The 17,872-nt window shown below is 53.3% G+C and overlaps 1 protein-coding gene across 2 annotated transcripts in view; it reads right to left on the reverse strand.

The window, feature by feature from the left end:
- Positions 1 to 290: 290 nt before the first annotated feature.
- The window catches only part of MFSD4A (major facilitator superfamily domain containing 4A), a 30,953-nt gene continuing 13,371 nt past the window's right edge, over positions 291 to 17,872 (reverse strand). The window contains exons 4-10 of one of the 2 annotated variants that reach the window (XM_032422212.1): positions 16,097 to 16,265; positions 15,543 to 15,658; positions 14,093 to 14,266; positions 9,162 to 9,309; positions 5,023 to 5,093; positions 3,659 to 3,681; positions 291 to 2,523 (exon numbers count right to left, since the gene is read on the reverse strand). In XM_032422212.1, the coding sequence (XP_032278103.1) occupies positions 2,319 to 2,523; positions 3,659 to 3,681; positions 5,023 to 5,093; positions 9,162 to 9,309; positions 14,093 to 14,266; positions 15,543 to 15,658; positions 16,097 to 16,265 (906 nt within the window). In that variant the 3' untranslated portion in view covers positions 291 to 2,318. Of the gene's footprint in view, positions 2,524 to 3,658; positions 3,780 to 5,022; positions 5,094 to 9,161; positions 9,310 to 14,092; positions 14,267 to 15,542; positions 15,659 to 16,096; positions 16,266 to 17,872 lie in introns of both variants that reach the window. The other variant, XM_032422213.1, reaches the window with a different exon arrangement.

Genomic DNA, 17,872 nt, shown 5'->3' on the forward strand with positions numbered 1-17,872 from the left:
TCTTTTTTTTTTTTTTAAAGATTTTATTTATTTGACAGAGAGAGAGATAGCGAGAGCAGGAACACAAGCAGGGGGAGTGGGAGAGGGAGAAGCAGGCTTCCCGCCGAGCAGGGAGCCCGATGCGGGGCTCCATCCCAGGACCCTGGGATCATGACCTGAGCCGAAGGCAAATGCTTAACGACTGAGCCACCCAGGCGCCCCAAGAGAGACCAATCTTTGGGAAATATTTGGTCATTTGTTTCTGAGCTTCATATAAAAGAATCCGTTGTCCATAATGGATAACACGCTTATTAAATTTAAAATATTTTATTTCAGGAAAGATACACTTAGATTCGTTTCAATCTTGTTTTCTATATTCTTAAATTAATCATGACACCTTAGATAAAGCCAATGATTCTTCTTTCTAAATTTGTATAAAAAGGAAGGTTTTTTGTTTTTGTTTTTGCTTTTTTTTAAACCACAAGAAAAATACAACTGCTTTCTTTTTTGTCCAGGTCAGTCACTCCCTCCAGCAGTGAGATTGCACATTTAAGTCTGACAGCCATCAAATACTTGTATTTACAGATCGAGTTAAAACGACACCCCTAAGACCATCAGCTTTCAAAAAGAATTTGGATCTGTTTGACTTACAATAAATATGTACCAAACATATGAACAATTTTGAAGCTGCTAATGAGGAGGTTTTAAAAATAAAAATTGCTAACATTGATTACGCTGTTTCTCTGTCAGGCATATAATCGTCGCTTCAAACAAAGTCACTTCATTCTTTCAGAAGTCCTTTGAGGTAGGGTACGTGCTTTTAGAAATGTCACTTAGATTAAAAAAAAAAAAAAAAAAAGCCAGGCCGGAAGAGCATCCGTGATCTCTCTGCCCAGGGCCACACACCAGCTAGAGGGGGAGGCCAGCGCTCCCACCAAGCTCGCTCCCGCCGGGGTCCCATCAGCACACAGGGTGCCGGCAGATGGGACCAACGTTCAGATGTGGGGACCCCTGTCCGTGTGGGGCACACCGCTTACACCCGTTGCTGAGAACGTGGATCCACTCTCCCTGTTCATACCTGAACGTTCGTACCTACACAGAGAATCTGCAGGTAAACGAATGTACACTCCCGGTGATAGCCATTTCACTACTTACGGACGCCTCAGTGCTCTTAACGCTTTCCAAGCGGCCGGCTGGGGATTCTGTCTGTGTTATTAGAGGATTCGCTCTGGGCAGGAGCGCTCCTCCTCAGTATGCTGCACCGTTTGGATCGCTCGGCAGTCCCAGCTTTTTGTTAAAGGAAACAACTTGACATGGTATAAAGAGCTTTTTTTCCTCTATAAAAGATGGAAAGTTTAAATTAGATATTTTGGAGAAATTCTTAGTGCTGTTTCTACACCTTTTATAAGCGCAGTCAATGTCAGTCAAGAAAAACAGAATCTTCATCCCATTCTCCCAGAAACTTCTGGCCAGTTAGCATTGGTTATCAGCAGTGGTATGCAGGTGGATGTTTAACAATGGGCTCGGTGGGCGGGGCCGGGGGCGGGGGGAGAAGAAAAGCCAGGATAGCCTTTGCCGGCTTCCGTGGGGTGAATGCTCCCAGGTGGCTGATCTCCAGCCACCAAACACATTATCGGGGAAAGTGCTGTTGGAAAGAGATGCTCAGAAGCGCACCTTTCTACTCTACAGATACAATACACATAAAAAACCTCAAGGAAGTGATGAGTTTTGAGTGGTTATGACCTTTGTTTTTAATGTAATTAATTGTAAGTTTCTATAATTCCATTTTGAATGATGGCTGTGTTTAACAACCAGCTCTCGAAATGAAATTTTAACCATCAGCTTTTATAAGCGAGTCTGAGCTAGCCCAGCACACCAGTGAATTAGTGTCCCAAAGGTAGCAAGATTTAACCTTTCCTTTTCATGTTTTAGATGTTAAATGAACTACCGCTAGCAACAACTGGAATTTGAGGGACTTTGGACTCTCAAAAAGTAAAAAGCACATACATCCTTTGAGCATGCCAGGGAATAACTTGGGGTTTGTTTTTGACCAATTTAAAATATATCTACATCTAGCCATGATCATTGAACTTTACAATTTCAACTTATTCTTCCAAACTCCAACTAAAAGTGATCTTCAAACCCAGGCAGGGTGTGGTCCATGCAAGAGGTGGCCAATGTGAAGCGTACGGCTGTCTTCTTCCTTCCCTTCTGGGTGTCCTGGACAGCTCTGACCAAAGATCCAAACCAGGGAAGAGGAAGGGAACTTGAATATCCATCCAGTAAACTTCTAATGATTTGCCCCGGGAGGATCCAGGTTCCCAGAAGTCAATTTAATCTCATCTACTCAACCAAGGATTAGCGGAGAAGATCCGAGCCAAGGCGTGGAGAGATGGGCCTCCACTGCCTCCCCCGATTGTCTCGAACACTTGGGTCTGTGTTGGTGCCCAAGAGCCTGGCGGTCTTCGCCGGCCCCCTTCACCCAGCTTTACCTCTGGTAGCACTCTGAGCTTTCCATTCCTAGGGCTTTGTCCTGGGTAGGAACTACGAAAGAAAAAACAGGTAGCGTGTTTTAGCAGCTCTGACCTGCAGCAATTATTCCTTCTGAGCGTTTACCAGGCTTTTGTTTCTCTGCCATTTTATGGCCCCGCAGGGAGCCAAGTCGAAAGTCAGACTTACTAGCTCTGGCAAACCATTGGTGGAGGGAGTTTGTTCAGACTAGTGTCTAGGGCTTGGGGAATAGAGGTTTCTTTTTGTCTCCCAGGAATAGGGAACTCAGTAGGTGTTACTCATTGCATATTCAGCAAACATTTCTCAAACCTAAATGAAGGCTCCATGCTGAGTGCTACGCTAGGTACCAACCACCTCGGGGAGCAAGGCTATAGTCAGTGCAGACTGGGGGGCGGGGGGGCATTGTTCTTCTGGGCCTTTAAACTGAGTGGCCACCTGAGAAAGAGAGGACTGCAGGTACCCATTCCTTCCACTTTTTTGGTGATTTTTTTTTTTCTTTTATGGAAAGGATGAGGGCTCCGCCTGCGCACCTTCTCTTAAGAACTGGCTCCATGCACAGCTGATCCACTTGCTAGGACTTTGAGATCTCTGGGCAGAAAGGGAGGCAGGGAGGCTCAGGGGTATGAAAATAGCTTTGGGACTCCCCCTGCCTGGGGTCTCCAGGAATGAGACTATTCTTAGGAGGCATCTCTGCCCTGAAGGAGCTTTCCTTTGCCACTTGGCCTGAAGGACCTCTTTTTGAAAAAGAAATCTGGACTAGAGTCAAAATCCTAAACTGCAAAGAGATGGCCAATTAGGCTTCTGGGCGGCGTTCCAGCCAAGGAGGCAGACTCTGCCTTTCAGGGCCCCACACGGGCTGGAAAGAGATTCTTGGCCCGTGGTCCCATGGCATGGTGGGACGCAGGAAGCCAAGTTCACAATCCATGCCCCTCTCCTAATGGAGAAACCATGAGTCAGCCTATCCCATTCCCTCCTGCCCTAAGAGTCCAGCACAGACAATCGCATGGCAAAGCAGGAAGAGGGGAAAAGGAAGCTGTAGAAAAATAAACATTTCCTTGCATTATACTTGGAACAGAATAGCATTTGTGGTGTGCTAAGATCTATAGTATCTCCCCCCGCCCCCAGCTCTGTTTTCCTCCTCTTGTGTAGACACAGATTCTTTCCTTACCTGATGAGAGTCCAGGGTGCATCCTGTGGAAAAACAGGAGCAAGATATAGAAGGTGAAAGCCAAGCAACCAAAGATCACGCCACAGACCAGGAAACTATAGCTGCCCTGAGCCTGGAATATCTGCCAAAGGGGAAAACAGACACAGGCCATCAAAACCTCACATGAAGGTGTGTGTTGCAGGAAGCAGGTTTCTCTGACCCCTGGCAGGTTTCTCAGTCGGGTTGCGGCCCATCACACCGATAGGCAGGACCATGGGTAGGAGAGACGTCTTGGCCTCGCTTCCAGGTTATGTTTCTGGAGGAGGCAGAACTCCTGCTCTGAGACAGGGGGCTGGACCCCATGACCCCAGCAGTCCCTGCTAGCTCTTGTCTGGAACCTTCTGAAAATCTCCATATCTTCCTCAAAACACTGAGCATACTGTTTCTATACCCACAAGGCGTAACCAGAACTTTGCAAAGGATTTTATATATATTATTTTATCATGGAAAATGAAAGTATAGGCCAAGGTGGCTTATGGAACCCCCATGGACCCATCACCTGACTTTAACAATTAGCACCAACTTCCTCTGTACCCCTCTCCCCTCCCACTCCTTCCCTGCACTAGATCACACAGAAGCAAACCCCAGACATCACGTCATTTTGATGCAGCCCTTCCCCCTCAGGGCAGGGCACCAGAAGAGGGAAGGAGGGTTGTGATTAGGGGCATGCCGGAGATTGAGAGACCTAGGTTTGAATGTCCTGTCACTTATTAGAAGTAGGACTGACTGAGGGCAAGTTGCTAATTTATCTGACTTTCAATATCCCCCTTTGTAAAAAGGGGATTGACAATATATGCCTTAGAGTCAATAAAAAGCAGATGTATTTTTTTTTTCCTGGTGAACAGATGAGACATGGGTCTATCTGAAGAGAAGTGGGACGGCTGGCCCTTGATCGGGGCAGGACTTGGGCAGGACAGCTGGGCCCCGTGGAGGGTGGCCAAAGGCTAGGAGAGGCGGGGTAGGGATGGGAGGTTGAGAAGGGGTGGGAAATGAACTCCGGACTGCGCTCAATCCCATCCCAGGCTCTGGGAGCTAACGGACATTCCCACGGGGCCCTGCTGGCCCTGCTCCCAGACAGGCCTTGTGTTTGTGTTGGACTACACCATACATCCCTTCACATCTCCAAGTCCCACATTCAGAAGCTCAGCTTTCAAAGCTGACTCAGAAGCAGAAACAGGTAACAGACCAAGGAGGGCCCTGCTCCTGGGCGGGATCCTCAGGGAAGGGAGAGTGTGGGTTCAGAAGGTGGCCGGCTGCATCTTCCCGCCTGCTCGGAGGGGTGCTCCCCAAATGCTGGCCCCTTCCCCTAGAGTTTCCCCACATACCGAACCAACCAGCATCTGCAGGACCATCTCGCCAATTCCTGCCCCCGTCACCAGCACCGTGGTCGCACAGCCTAACCCAAAGAGAAGGATTTGGGTTAGTAGACGCAAGTTAAGGAGACAGAAGTCAGCTGGTATCACCCCAGTTATTTCTGGGAAGACTCTGGAAAAGGCTATGACGGCCTAAGAGGACTACTTCGAATTCCTTAGATTTCTCACGCTCTAGTCCTTAACTTTGCTTTGGGAATGCTTAGGTTCTGCTGTCACTATGTTTGCACTGTTCTAGAACCTTCAAGTACTCAGGCTTGTCTTCAGAGTGGATTCCAAGTTGCTCAGCCTGGCATTAGGAAGGATCCTTCCCAATCTGACTGCCACCTGCCTTTCCAGAAAGCTTTCCTGACCTGCTCCGGGACTGGCCCGGCGCTTCACTGCCCCGCCGCCCCTCTGCTCACTCCGGCAACGTGGCACAGACCTCCCGAGCGCTCGCTTCCGAGTCAGCCTCGGGTCCCGGGGCCCGGCGGTGTCAGCTACTGGCCGTGTGACCTTAGGCCCCTTCTCCCCCTTCTCTAGGCCTCGGTTTCCTTCTGTAAAATGGACACGAACACCTTCTCCACAGGGTTACCCCGTGGGAAGTCCGATGCAGTACAGGGAAGTGCTTAGCCTCATGCAGGTGCACAGGGAACCCTCGAAACCCCACCAGCTGTCTGCCTCACCCCTTCAACGCTGCCCTCAGGATAGTCCCCAGGCTTTCCTGGGGTTTGCAGGGCCCTTTATAACCCTTCCCTGCAGAGAGCTCAGACACCTCTCACCCCTGCTCACAATCTACCCTCCATGCCCTCCAGCCGGGAGAAAGCACCCCGCTTCCTGCTCAAGCCAGGTTCTGACGCCTGCGTTCACTGCCTCCTGAGCGTGCCTCCCCTCTCCTCTGCATCTGCCAAGCTCCTGTTCATCTTCTAAGTTCCTCCTTTAGACCTCCTCCAGTAATCGCCCCCAGGCTCTAAACCTGCATTAAGTTGCTCTTTGCCAGTTTCCGTCGGCCCCTCCGCCTTTCTCCAGGTCCCCCACTTCTGTCTGCAGGGCAGCCTTCTCCGCGGGGCTACACGCCCACGAGACAGGACTGGGCCTTGGATTTTAGCTCAGTGGCCAACATATGGTAGGTGCTTAGTGTTTTTGTTTGTTTGTTTGTTTTTTAAAGATTTTATTTACTTATTTGACAGAGTGAGAGATAGCGAGAGCAGGAACACAAGCAGGGGGAGTGGGAGAGGGAGAAGCAGGCTTCCTGCCGAGCAGGGAGCCCGATGTGGGGCTCGATCCCAAGACCCTGGGATCATGACCTGAGCCGAAGGCAGACGCTTAACGACTGAGCCACCCAGGCGCCTGGTGCTTAGTGTTTTTTGAATAAAGCAGAGATCAGGGGCGCCTGGGTGGCTCAGTAGCTAAGCGTCTGCCTTCGGCTCAGGTCATGATCCCAGGGTCCTGGAATCGAGCCCTGCATCAGGCTCCTTGCATCAGGCTCCCTGCATCAGGCTCCCCGCATCGGGCTCCCTGCTCAGCGGGAAGCCTGCTTCTGCCTCTCCCACTCCCCCTGCTTGTGTTCCCTCTCTAGCTGTGTCTCTCTCTGTCAAATATATAAATAAAATCTTTTTTTTTTAAAAAAAAAAGCAGAGATCATCATTGCTGACTACGGGCTTCAAGATCTTCTTTTGGACTGGCTTACATTTCTATCTCTCTCTGCCTTTGCTGTTAACATTGTTCACAGCCCCGCCCCACCCTTCCCTGGAATGCCTTTCCTTTTTCCTTCTGCCTTTCCAAAACCTGGGCCAGCTCCTATCGCATCAACTCCGTGAAGCTACGTGTGGATTCAACATTGGTCACTCCCTTCTCTGAATTCCAGTAGCACCCATGTCTATTCCTCTCATTCATTCAAAAACCCTCCAGTACTTTCTGGGCATCAGGTACTGAGCTGAACACCAAGAGTATTCTGATGACTAGAGTTACCATACAGATTGAGCACCTGTGAGGCTAAAGTCAAGTGTTCTACATTTCCTCCAATGCACAAACAATCCTACAGGTAGGTATGCGCGTCCCCATTTTGTAGACGAGGAAACCGAGGCTCAGAAAGGGGAAGAAAAGGGAATCGTGCAAGGTCACAAAGCCCGAAAGTGTCCAGGCAGGACTGACTTTCTGGTGCCCGCAATGGAGCACGTCGTCGAGGAGAGGACACAGATAACATAGGTACAGAAGCCTTGAGGCAGGTACAAAGGGGAGGGGTACAATTTTCCAGGGGCTTCAGAGAAGCTTCCAGAAGGGGTGGAGAGGGAGGGGCGGAGTAGAGTGGGCACTCCAGGCAGAGAATAGCGGGTCATTGACCATGGCTAGCAGGCCCTGAGTGGCAGTGGGGTGAGAGGAGGTGCGAGAAAGGAAAAGAGCCCCACAGGAAGTCATGAAGGCTGTGACCGGCTCTGTTTCACGCGGACCCCTCTGCAGCAGTGTGGGGGACGGCCTCCCAAGTGGCCCCACCCTGGCTGCACTTCAGAGCCCCCAGCGGCCCCGGTCCCGGTCCCGTTCCATCGTTCCATCGGATGGACGTGTGGAAACAAAGCCCAGGCCTTGGGGTTTGTTAAAAGCGCTCCAGGCGATTGTAATGTGGGAGCAGCACTGAGAACCACAGAGGGAGGCAAATGCGGAAGGGACAGGCCAAGATCTGCCAAAGCAGGGATGGAGGTGATCAGAAACTGGGAAAAGCTGGGCACCTTGAAGTATTCCAAGCAGGCACGTGATGGGAAAGGCCTGAACTAAGGCAGGGATGCCGAGAGAGAGGAGGATAGATTTGAGCGATCATTTGCAGGCAGAATCAACCAATACCAATTGTTATTATTATTATTATTTTTTTAAAAGATTTTATTTATTCATTTGATAGAGAGAGAGAGACACAGCGAGAGAGGGAACACAAGCAGGAGGAGCAGGAGAGGGAGAAGCAGGCTTCCCGCCAAGCAGGGAGCCCAATGCGGGGCTCGATCCCGGACCCCGGCATCATGACCTGAGCGGAAGGCAGACGCTTAACGACTGAGCCACCCAGGCGCCCCACCAATTGTTATTATTATTATTGTTATTACAATCTAACATTTGGCTTAGTTCATTCATTAATTTCTTTTTAAAGTAGGCTCTACGCCCAAGGCGGGGCTTGAACTCACCACCCGGAGGTCAGGAGTCGCATGCTGTATGGGCGGAGCCAGCCAGGAGCTCCTATACTCTAATACTGGTTGACCACTTAGAACTCTGGGATCTTCCGTGTGACATGGGACGCCCACGTTATTTCACTGCTTCACTTACTCACTTGGGGTTTGGAGATCATCCTTAGATTTCAAGGATCCAGGCCTCCCGCCTCTTGTTACTGTGGGGAGCTGAGTTGGTTTTAGCTCTAATGGCTCGGGCCACCCCGCGCCTCCTACACCCATTTCCCCAACTCCTCCCCTAAAGAAATCACTCCTCTTCAACACTGGTTTTCTGACACCCGAGGGCACTCTAGTGACTTCTAAGGGTAATGTCAAATGTTCAAAACGTAATTATTTTTAATTAACTCATTTAAAAAAAGGATCTTTGCTATAGAAAGGGAGGGAGATTAGTGGAGAGAATTTGAGGTTTCTGACATCAAAGAACCCCATCGTCACAGGCCCGAGTCAAGCGTGGAGCCGCTGTTCTATTCCTCTAGGCTTCCAAAAACATCCACAGGCGCAGCAAAGCAAGGAGGTACTATTACTGATAAGGTATCAACCCCTTTCCTAGGCCATCCTTTCCCTGTGCCACTCTGCTGCTCTTTGGACTTGGAATTTCCAGCACACCGTGTTACACCAAATGCCAGCGCTGGGTCAGGGGACGTTACCACGGGGGGAAAAGAAGACAGGAAAGAGAAGCTTACTGCTTCTCAGGGGCCTGAAATCACGTGACACAGGTAGACAGCTGAATGGGGAAAGCCACGTGGGTCAGAAGAGGCCCACCTGGGAAGCGGTTCCCGGCAGGGTCAGGAGGGGTGCGTGCATTTCTGGGGAGGGCGCAGGGCAGTGATGGAGCTGGAATATACCGCAGGAAGACCGGGGCAGGGGCGGGGGGACGCTCGTGGCTCTGCGCCCCTGCACACCCACCTTTGTACTGCAGAATGTCCTCCGTGTAGGCTAGCATGCTGGGGAAGGTGCTGCTGAGGAACAGGCCCAGGCTGGCTGTCCCCACGAACAGGAAGGCGACGTTGTAGGAGAAAACGAGAAGCACCAGGAACGTCATCACCACGCCGACCTTTAACAGCAGAGATGGAGGCTATTAGCAATTGGGAAAAGCTGGGCCTCAGGCTCCTGACTTGGAAAGGTCCACGCTGACCCCGGAGCGGCGCTGTGTGACCAGGACGCCTCCCTGTGGACTCTGTGGGGACTGCACCTTCCCCAGCCTCATCTCCGCGGAGGAAGCCCCGGAACGGAAGACTGCGGACGGGGGTGGGCAGGAGCCGCCCAGACAGCCAGGCAGATGGCCTTCCGTCCACACTTAAGGAGCGCTTGGCCAGGCCGTGCTGCCTGTCCCCAAGGTCTTGTCTGTGAGCGCGGGGAATCCCAGCCAAGCCATCAGCTCTCTGCCCTCCACTCCTCATGAAGATGAGCTGCTTTTCTTGCCCTAAAAGCCATGAGTTGGCAGAGGAAGTCCAGGGTAGCAGGAGAGGCCTCCAGGGCTGGGGTGGGGGTGGGGGTGGGGATGGGGGTGGGGGTGGGGTGGCGGTGGGGGGCGGGGTCCCCACCCTCTGGGGATGCAGGCGGACCTTCCAGGGAGAGGGTCGGTGGCTGGGGCAGTCTGGCACCCCCCAGCTTCAGTTCAGACTCCAACCTGCGAGCAGATGCCAACCTGTGGTTAGAGGCCCCCAGGGTGGGCTCAGGGGCCAGAGATCTTTCTAGTTCAGAAAGGGTCTCTGTCACATGGGCATATTTTTGTTAAATCACGCTTTTCCTAAATTCCTTAAAAATGTTTTTATGTCAGCATTGAATAATTTTTATGCAAAACGCCGCTGGGAAGAAACTCAGGCAGCTGGGGTCTGGAGGCAGAAGACCCAGGTGTAAGTACCAAGTCTGGGGCTTTGAAGTCCTTGATATCTCTGATTTGAGCCCCCGAGTCTGCAAAATGGGTTACCAAAGCTACCCTGGAGAGTGGTGGAGAAATGATAGCAACGCAGGGGCTCTTAAACTGTGACTCTTTAGACAACGATCAGTCCTAGTGTTTGTGTGTTTTGAGTTTTCCTTAATGTCTCCAGACATAAGGATCTTCCACAGAAAACCAGGGCTTTCAGGTAAAAATCTCCTGGGTGAGTACCTCTGTTTCTAAAAAAAAAAAAAAAAAAAAAAGAGATAAAATTCTAGAGCAGAGAGCTAGAAGGTGTGAAAGAAACCACATCCAGGGGCGCCTGGGTGGCTCAGTTGTTAAGCGTCTGCCTCCAGCTCAGGTCATGATCCCCCAGGGTCCTGGGATCGAGCCCCACGTCGGGCTCCCTGCTCAGCGGGAAGCCTGCTTCTCCCTCTCCCACTCCCCCTGCTTGTGTTCCCTCTCTCGCTGTGTCTCTCTCTGTCAAATAAATAAATAAAATCTTTAAAAAAAAAAAAAAAAGAAAAGAAACCACATCCAGCCCCACCCGCACCCTGGCCAATTGACAGATGAATGGAGCCCGAGTGGAGGGAGGAGAGAAGGGACGGTCACCCTCCCCAGTCACCCTCCCCAGCAGATCCCAGGGACCTGCTCCAGCTGGAGGAACGAAGCCAGGGATTGCAACCCGTGAGCCCCCTACCCTTCACCTTTCTTTACCAGCCCCTCAATCTCTGCTGGGAGATCTCTCCGTCTCAGACTGAGACTCAGAGGCCTTGTCAGCAGAGTTGCTGCCCTAGGGAGGGGGCCATGGCAAATGGCGGCTGAAGGGGACAAACACTCTTCCCAATGGAAAGCGAAAGATTTCTCTCATGCAGTAAAAATGCGAAAGCAGTAGACACATTTAAGGTTCCAAATATAATGTATTTCTTTGGCACAGAAAATGGCCCCATAGCCTCACTGCTCTTTCTTCCTCCTCTGCTTAATCTTTAAATGTTGGCGCGGCCCCAGCCCCTCCTGGCTCTTCTTTGTCTGCATTCCCTGTTGGTCCAGCGTCATGCTTTCAAATATCTCTATGCCCAGACTCTTAAATCCATCCCTTCAGCCACGACCTGTGTCCAGAGCTCCAGACTTGCACGTAATACTGCCCCTTTGGTAGGTGACAGGCTAACCGACACGGTGGTCCAGACAGAACTTGGCCTTTCCTCCCCCAGAATGACTCCCCCCCCCCATCAGTGAATGGCATCCCCACCCACCCAGCAGACAGGCCCTGTAACTAAGGTAGTCCTGATTCCTTATTCCCTCCCCTCCTACATTCAAGCCAAGGGCAAGTCCTATCCACTCCATCCACAAAATGTTGTAGACTCTTGTACTTCTCCAAACCCGTCCTGAGCACCCTCATCTACCTCTCGTGCCTGGACTGTAAGAGGGGCTCCTCATCATCTTCCTGCTTGACTCTTGCCCCTCCTAGATCGACTCTCCCCCCAGGACAGGGGAGTGTGCTTTTGAAATACAAAGCAGATCATGTCCATTCCCTGCTTAACACCTTCTGAAGGCCTGCCTTTCTCCCGCTTTGAATACAACCCCAAACCTGGCTTACAAGACCTTGCCGGATCTAGCCCCCATACCTGCTGCCCCAACCTGTCTTCTTTGCTCCCTGTCGCTGACCCTGCCCACTGTGCTCCCACCCAGTTAACTCCCCCCGAGGGCCTTTCAACCAGCAGTGCTCTCTGCCCGGACCACCTCCACTCCTCATGGCACTGGAATCTTCTTGAGAGTCAGCTCCCAACTGATATGCCTGGGGCGGGACCAGGGCTTTGAAGATACTGCTCTGCTCCCCTCCTGCCGCCTGGCCACCCCATTTTCAAACCAGACATTTGCAGGCAAGCCATGAAGAGTCACCCTAAAAATCTCCAGACTTGGGGGAGTTTGAAAAACACCTCGCTTCTTTTAGCCTGGGTGACAGAAGACTGAGCATGCCCAGGGCCAACTGCAACTCCACCAAGCAGCCCTCCTCCCACTCAGCCTGCTTCCCACCTGCCACCCAACCTCATCCTGACCCTCCCCTGCCCATCTTCTTCCCTAGCTGGCTGTAAGCTCCGAGGCAGAGACTCCCCCTGCGGCTCCCCACAGGCCCTGCACGAACTGCATATTCATTCACCAGGAAGTGGTTGTGGAGACCCAGAGAACAGAGAGCAGGGTGACTGTTAATTTAAACCTGAGAGGACGGCTCAGAAGAAGTCACAGTGACTACGGGACAGTCACTGGGCAGGTGCAGCGCCAGGGAACTCACTCAGGGCTGTTGAATGGTAATCCTGATGGGGTGCCCCCCAAAGGCAGCTGAAAAGCCCTGAAAACGATCCAGACGCCAAGGCTCCTCTCCGCACCCCGAGTCAGAATCTCTGGGGGAGGGGCCTGGGAATCTGTATTTTCCAAAAGCTTCGCTAATATATTTGGGAGTGTCTAGGATAGTGTTTTCCCAGACTTGCTCGATGACACAAACCCCCTGGGGTGTTGGTTAAACATACAGATTGCTAGGTTCCCTCCCCTGGACATTCTGGTTCATGAAGTCTGGGCTGGGCCCAGGAATCTGAGTTTCTTTTTAAAAACAAGCAGTCCAGGTACATTTTTTATCATCAGTGCCTAAATCATGTGGGGGCTTCTGCTGCTCTTCTCCCCCCAGACACAGAGTCCCACCCCACCGTCCTCTGTCTAAGCAGCTGACCTTAGGTCCCTCAGAGGCTGGCCACCAGCAGTGCATGTACCCTGACTCTTCTCCACCCCAGGACTTGAGGAGTCTTGCTCCTTCCCTGGGGCACCACCTTGGCCTCCTCTTCCCAGCTTCACACTCCATTCTCCACTGCTCTCCATCCCCATTCCCATCCCGGGGCCTTCCTCTCTGACAATGGGATCTGCCCGGACCCCTCCTCACAGACTTCTTCCCTTTCTCCTCTGCCTACACACAGGCTCCTTTCAGACAGAACTCTCTCCAGCTCAGAAATATTTGCAATAGTCACACCTCCACTTCTCATCTGCCTCTCCCTCTTGAGTTTGGCTTCTACCCATACTATCTCCCATCTATGGTGAACCGAAATTTCTTTCTTAGAAGTCATCAACCAGCACAAGGCCAAGTATAAAGTCCTTTCTTGGAGCTCATGGTCTCTGATCTCTGTAGCCCCAGCATTATTTCCTGACCCCCTTTCTGCTGGAAACTCAACCCAAGGAAGTACTTTTTGACAGTGGATTGGGCTACCAGGAGAGGGAGCGAGTTCCCCATCACTGCAGGTGTTTAAGCAGACTGTGGACTCCCTGGAGGAGACATTAGAGAGGTGATTGGAGCCCTGGAGGGAGGATGGGCTAGATGACCTTACAGGAATCTGTGATCTAGACCCTTTGTCTTAGATGGTGACATAGACACACATGAGGTGGAAGATCTGAGCCTGCTGCTGGGGCCTTCCAGGCAGGCTGCTTCCCTGAGTGCCATCCGACATTCTAGTCTGGCTACTAAGAGTCATCTGGGAGAGTTTCCAAATGCAGATTCTGAGGCTCCAGCCCCAAGATGGTGATTCCGAAGGCCAGGGGATCCCTGGCCTCCGCTGGCCGTGGGGCTCTGACCAGCTGGGCGTCAAGGTGACACAGGAGGACCAAGGCCAGCACCTGCTTCACTTGTACTCTTGGCAGGTTGTGCACTGGGATCTGTTCCTCTCACAGCACTAACCACCTCCTACAGGCCCTTTCTCTTATGGGTACAAAATCAGAGGCCCAGAGAGGAAAAGGATGGGCTCCACCTTCTAGATTTCCATCCCTTCCTCACCAGCATCTCTCGCTTCTGCTCTCCTCCCTCTACTACATTCCCACCCTGTTGGCAGAGTCCAGTCCCGAGCAAATGTCCTGGGGCAGTGGTAGGGTCAGGAGTGAATAGTCCTCCTGCGTTTCCAAGAAGAGAAAGGAGACCACTTACCACATTGATGAAAACCATGGTGGCTGGCTTCACTTTGGAGGAGATGGGAATGGAGATGAGCCGACCCAGGGTGATGAAGCCCCAGAAGAGGCTGGGGAGGTAACCAGCCACCTTGTGCCCCACAGAGAGCGGTTTCTCCACTGCATAGCTGTACACAAAGGCTGAGTACTCCCCCTGTGGAGAGACACGCCCTGCTGAGCACACCTGCAGGGCAGCTGGACCCTCAGAAAAGGAAACCCAGGTTGGGGGCAGGGGAGCTGAGGGCCGAGGACGGACTGGTCCTGCTCCGAGAGGCTCCATAAAAGGGGGGCTTGGAGCCAGGGTCACACGACACACGCAGGCCTGAGCTGAGGATAGGACCTATGGAGCTTATGGACTGCGCCTGCCCAGAGGTGCAGGCCTAGGGGTGCGGTGGTGGGGTCGGGGGAGAAGGGGCCCCGAGAGGTCTGGGCATACGGGCACTGCTCCCCATCCCTCAGCCAGAGCAGACTTCTACCACATGTCTTATTTATGAGGATCCCACAGAAGGTTTATTGTTGAAGGAAGGGTACTAGAGCTGAAAAAAAGGGGTGTAAGAGTGTCTCATTTGACAGATGAGGGAGCAGCGAGAAGTGAGCTGCCCGAGGTCACACCGAGAGTTGGAAGTCAACCAGTGCCAGCACGAGTATTTTCCACTGGCTCATCTGTTTCTTAGGGCCTTCTCTTTGGAGAGTCCCTGATATGGCCATCAATTAATCAATCAGCCATTCAAAAGGATCCTGCTCTAATCCTAAGAGACTTCTGGGAAAAGACACTAACTAGTGTAACAGAGCTCACTAGCAGAATACAGAGCTGGGCCGAGGTCCTGCCTATAGTTTGTTTACAACATGGCTTGAGAAGCCTGGGTTTGGAATGTGTTCCAGGAAGCGGAGTGCCCTCGGGTTTACATGGCAGGACCTCTACCTGGAGGAATAGGGCCCTGCCCCTTTACTTATTTATTTTTTTTAAAAGATTTATTTATTTGAGAGAGAGTGTGTGTGCAAGCGGTGGGAAGGGGGAGGGCCAGAGGGAGAGGGAGAAGCAGGCTCCCCACTGAGCAGGGAGGCCAACGAAGGGCTGGAGCCCAGGACCCCAGGATCGTGACCTGAGCTGAAAGCAGACGCTTCACCGACTGAGCCACCCAGGCGCCCCTGGGCTCTGCCCCTTAAAAAAAAAATGTGGGTAGCCCACCCTTGGTAACAAACCAGAGAAGCCGCTAGCCACAGAGTTAAGGAAAAGAAAGACAATGGGCTGGGACAGAAGACCCTAGTACCAAGGGGCTGCGAACAACACTGCCGTCTCCCCCAGGACTTTTATTTAGCGTAAATGTTTGAATCAACTGTACTAAAGGTGAGGTCTCTAGGAAACCTGATGCCTCACTCTTTCTCTTGCTACCCCCAGCTGGAGTCTCAGGGGAGGAGGGCAGGCTCACCGTCATCCCGTCGGTCATGAACAGGACCAGGGCTGCTGTGATGTGGATGGCGAAGAACGAATAAGGGGCCCCTTTGAAGTTCTTCCTCTGGCAGCAGCTGAACAGGTCCTCATGGCCTGGAGGAGACACAAGGGCAGGGGTGAGTCTCAGCTCCTGCTCCCTCCCCTCTGCAGGCCCAGGGGAAGCGGCTGGCAGGTAGAGAGCCTGGCAGAATGGGGGCCACGTCCGCCTCCCACCTTCTACTAGCTTCCAACCACCTGTTAGGGACAGCCCCCGTCCATCTCAGTCCCGGTGGAAGCAAGACTCTGAGAGATCCGGTAACTTGGCCCAGGTCACACAGGCTGGCTTAGGCAGAACGGAGGCTGGAGCCAGAAGCCTGCCTTCCCCACGCTTTCGGCCGGCTCGCTCCAGCCCCTGCCCCGCGAGACCATCAGTGCCCATGGCTTGTTTCCAGCCACCATTGCCTGGAATCTACGATCACCCTCCAGGGGAAGGGGTCACCAGGGAAGCCTCGGTGTGGGGCCGTGTGCGGGAAAGTTCACTAGGGCCCCCACCTGGGTGTGGCTGAAACTTTGGGGGTAGGGAGGAGGCATCTTCCTTCTCAGGAGGTTGTGTCTCCAGGGCGAGCTCATCTGCAGACAGCAGCAGGGGTCTCCTCTGAGGACAGCAGGCCAGCAGCCGCTCTTTGGACAGCAGAAACAGCACGGCCATGGGCACCGGGAGCTGCGGGGCGGGCAGAGGGTCAGGAGAGCCCTGTGGCCGTCAGGCTGGCCCCTCCCCGTGCCCGGCCCACTGCAGACACCTCCACACGGTCGAACGGCATGTGTCCGCCCAGTCCTGATGGAAGGCAGCTCTTTTCCAAGGATGTCCACCTAAGGGCTGTCCCCGGCTAATGCCACCAGGTATATTGACCCAGGGCTGACTGGTTGAATTGCGGCCCAACCTTAACCACATCCGTTTTCCTAAAGACAGCGCCTTGTCACATGCAAAACTTGGACTCACACCAGGCCTCTGGTATGGGAGAGGTGCCCGAGATAAACTCGTTTCTAAGATCCTTATCCTGAACGGTGCCCCCACACTCCTTCATGCTGCTAGATCACGTGACACTTTATGACAGTTTGCTTTTGTTGATTATCCCCATTTTCCAGATGGGGCGACTGAGGCTCAAAGTTACCGCTTAGTCATAACCTGTTACAACGGGAGGAGACCATTGTAAGGTAGAGGGCCTGGCCGAATGGGTCTGTAAGCTACAGACCCAGAGAGCGTTGGTGCCTGGGCACAGGGCTGACATGGGGCAGAGCTGGACTGGAGCCCGGGCACCCTGACTCTGTCCGGGGCCGACGCCCCCTCGGGGCTTGTCTGGGTGCTGTTACACCCGGGGAGGTACAGAGCCTGTCCTCAGGCCTCGCATCCAAACTGGAAAGCCGAGACACGCGCTGCTTTTGACCGCAAGATGTGTGCTCCGAGCCACACGCACACACCAGCCATTGGGCCCTGCCCTGCTATTTACACTAAGCCGCTCGGGTTTCATGAGCCCCCAGAGCAATGACAAATGTCTCCTGCCTTTGCGGTTGCCTAGAGAAGCCTCTACCGCCTCCCTCAGGTGCCTGGCCTGCATCTAACCACCCTCGCTGCCAGGAAGCTCTTCATCAAGCCCGACCTCTGCCCTTCCTGCCGCAACTTCATCCCGGTTCCTTTCGCTCAGGAAAGAGAGGAAACCCGGGGAGCTGCGGAGGCTCCTCACACGCCCCCGGGCCCCACCGGCCTGACGGGCGAGGCTGCTGTGGACGTGGGAGGCAGCAGGGCCCGTGCGGCGCTGAGGGGGGTCTCCCCGTCCCTGGGGGCAGGCTGGCGCACCGGGGCATTTTCCCGGGGGTCCCCCACCCCGAAATACCGGCCCATGCTAACACCTCCCTGCGGGCACCTTGGGAGCCTCCCTCTCCACTCGAAGATGCATCCAGGTCAGACATGCCTGGGCAGCACCGCACAGCAGGCCCGAGTGGGAGGAGACGACCCCCGCGGCCCTCAGGAGTCTGGGTCTGATGGGGGAGACCAGCCCTCCCTCCAGTCCGATGGGGGAAACAGGAAACCCTCACGCGGAGGCCTGGCTCGGCAGAGTGCCTGAGTGAAGGCCAAGGCGAAACAGCTGTAAAGAGCCTGGTCACTGTGAGCGGGGCTTTCCAGGGAGGCGGGTGGTGGGAAGGACTTCTCGGAGGGTGGGCTGCTGTGGCCCGGTTAGAACACACCCTGCCTTTGTAAGACGCCCATTCGGAGGAGGCAAGCTCCACCTTCAAAGTCAGAGAGCGCTGGGTGGGGTGTGTGTGTGTGTG

Source organism: Phoca vitulina, unplaced genomic scaffold, assembly GCF_004348235.1.
Source record: "Phoca vitulina isolate PV1807 unplaced genomic scaffold, GSC_HSeal_1.0 scaffold26, whole genome shotgun sequence".
Classification (NCBI taxonomy): Eukaryota; Metazoa; Chordata; class Mammalia; order Carnivora; family Phocidae; genus Phoca; species Phoca vitulina.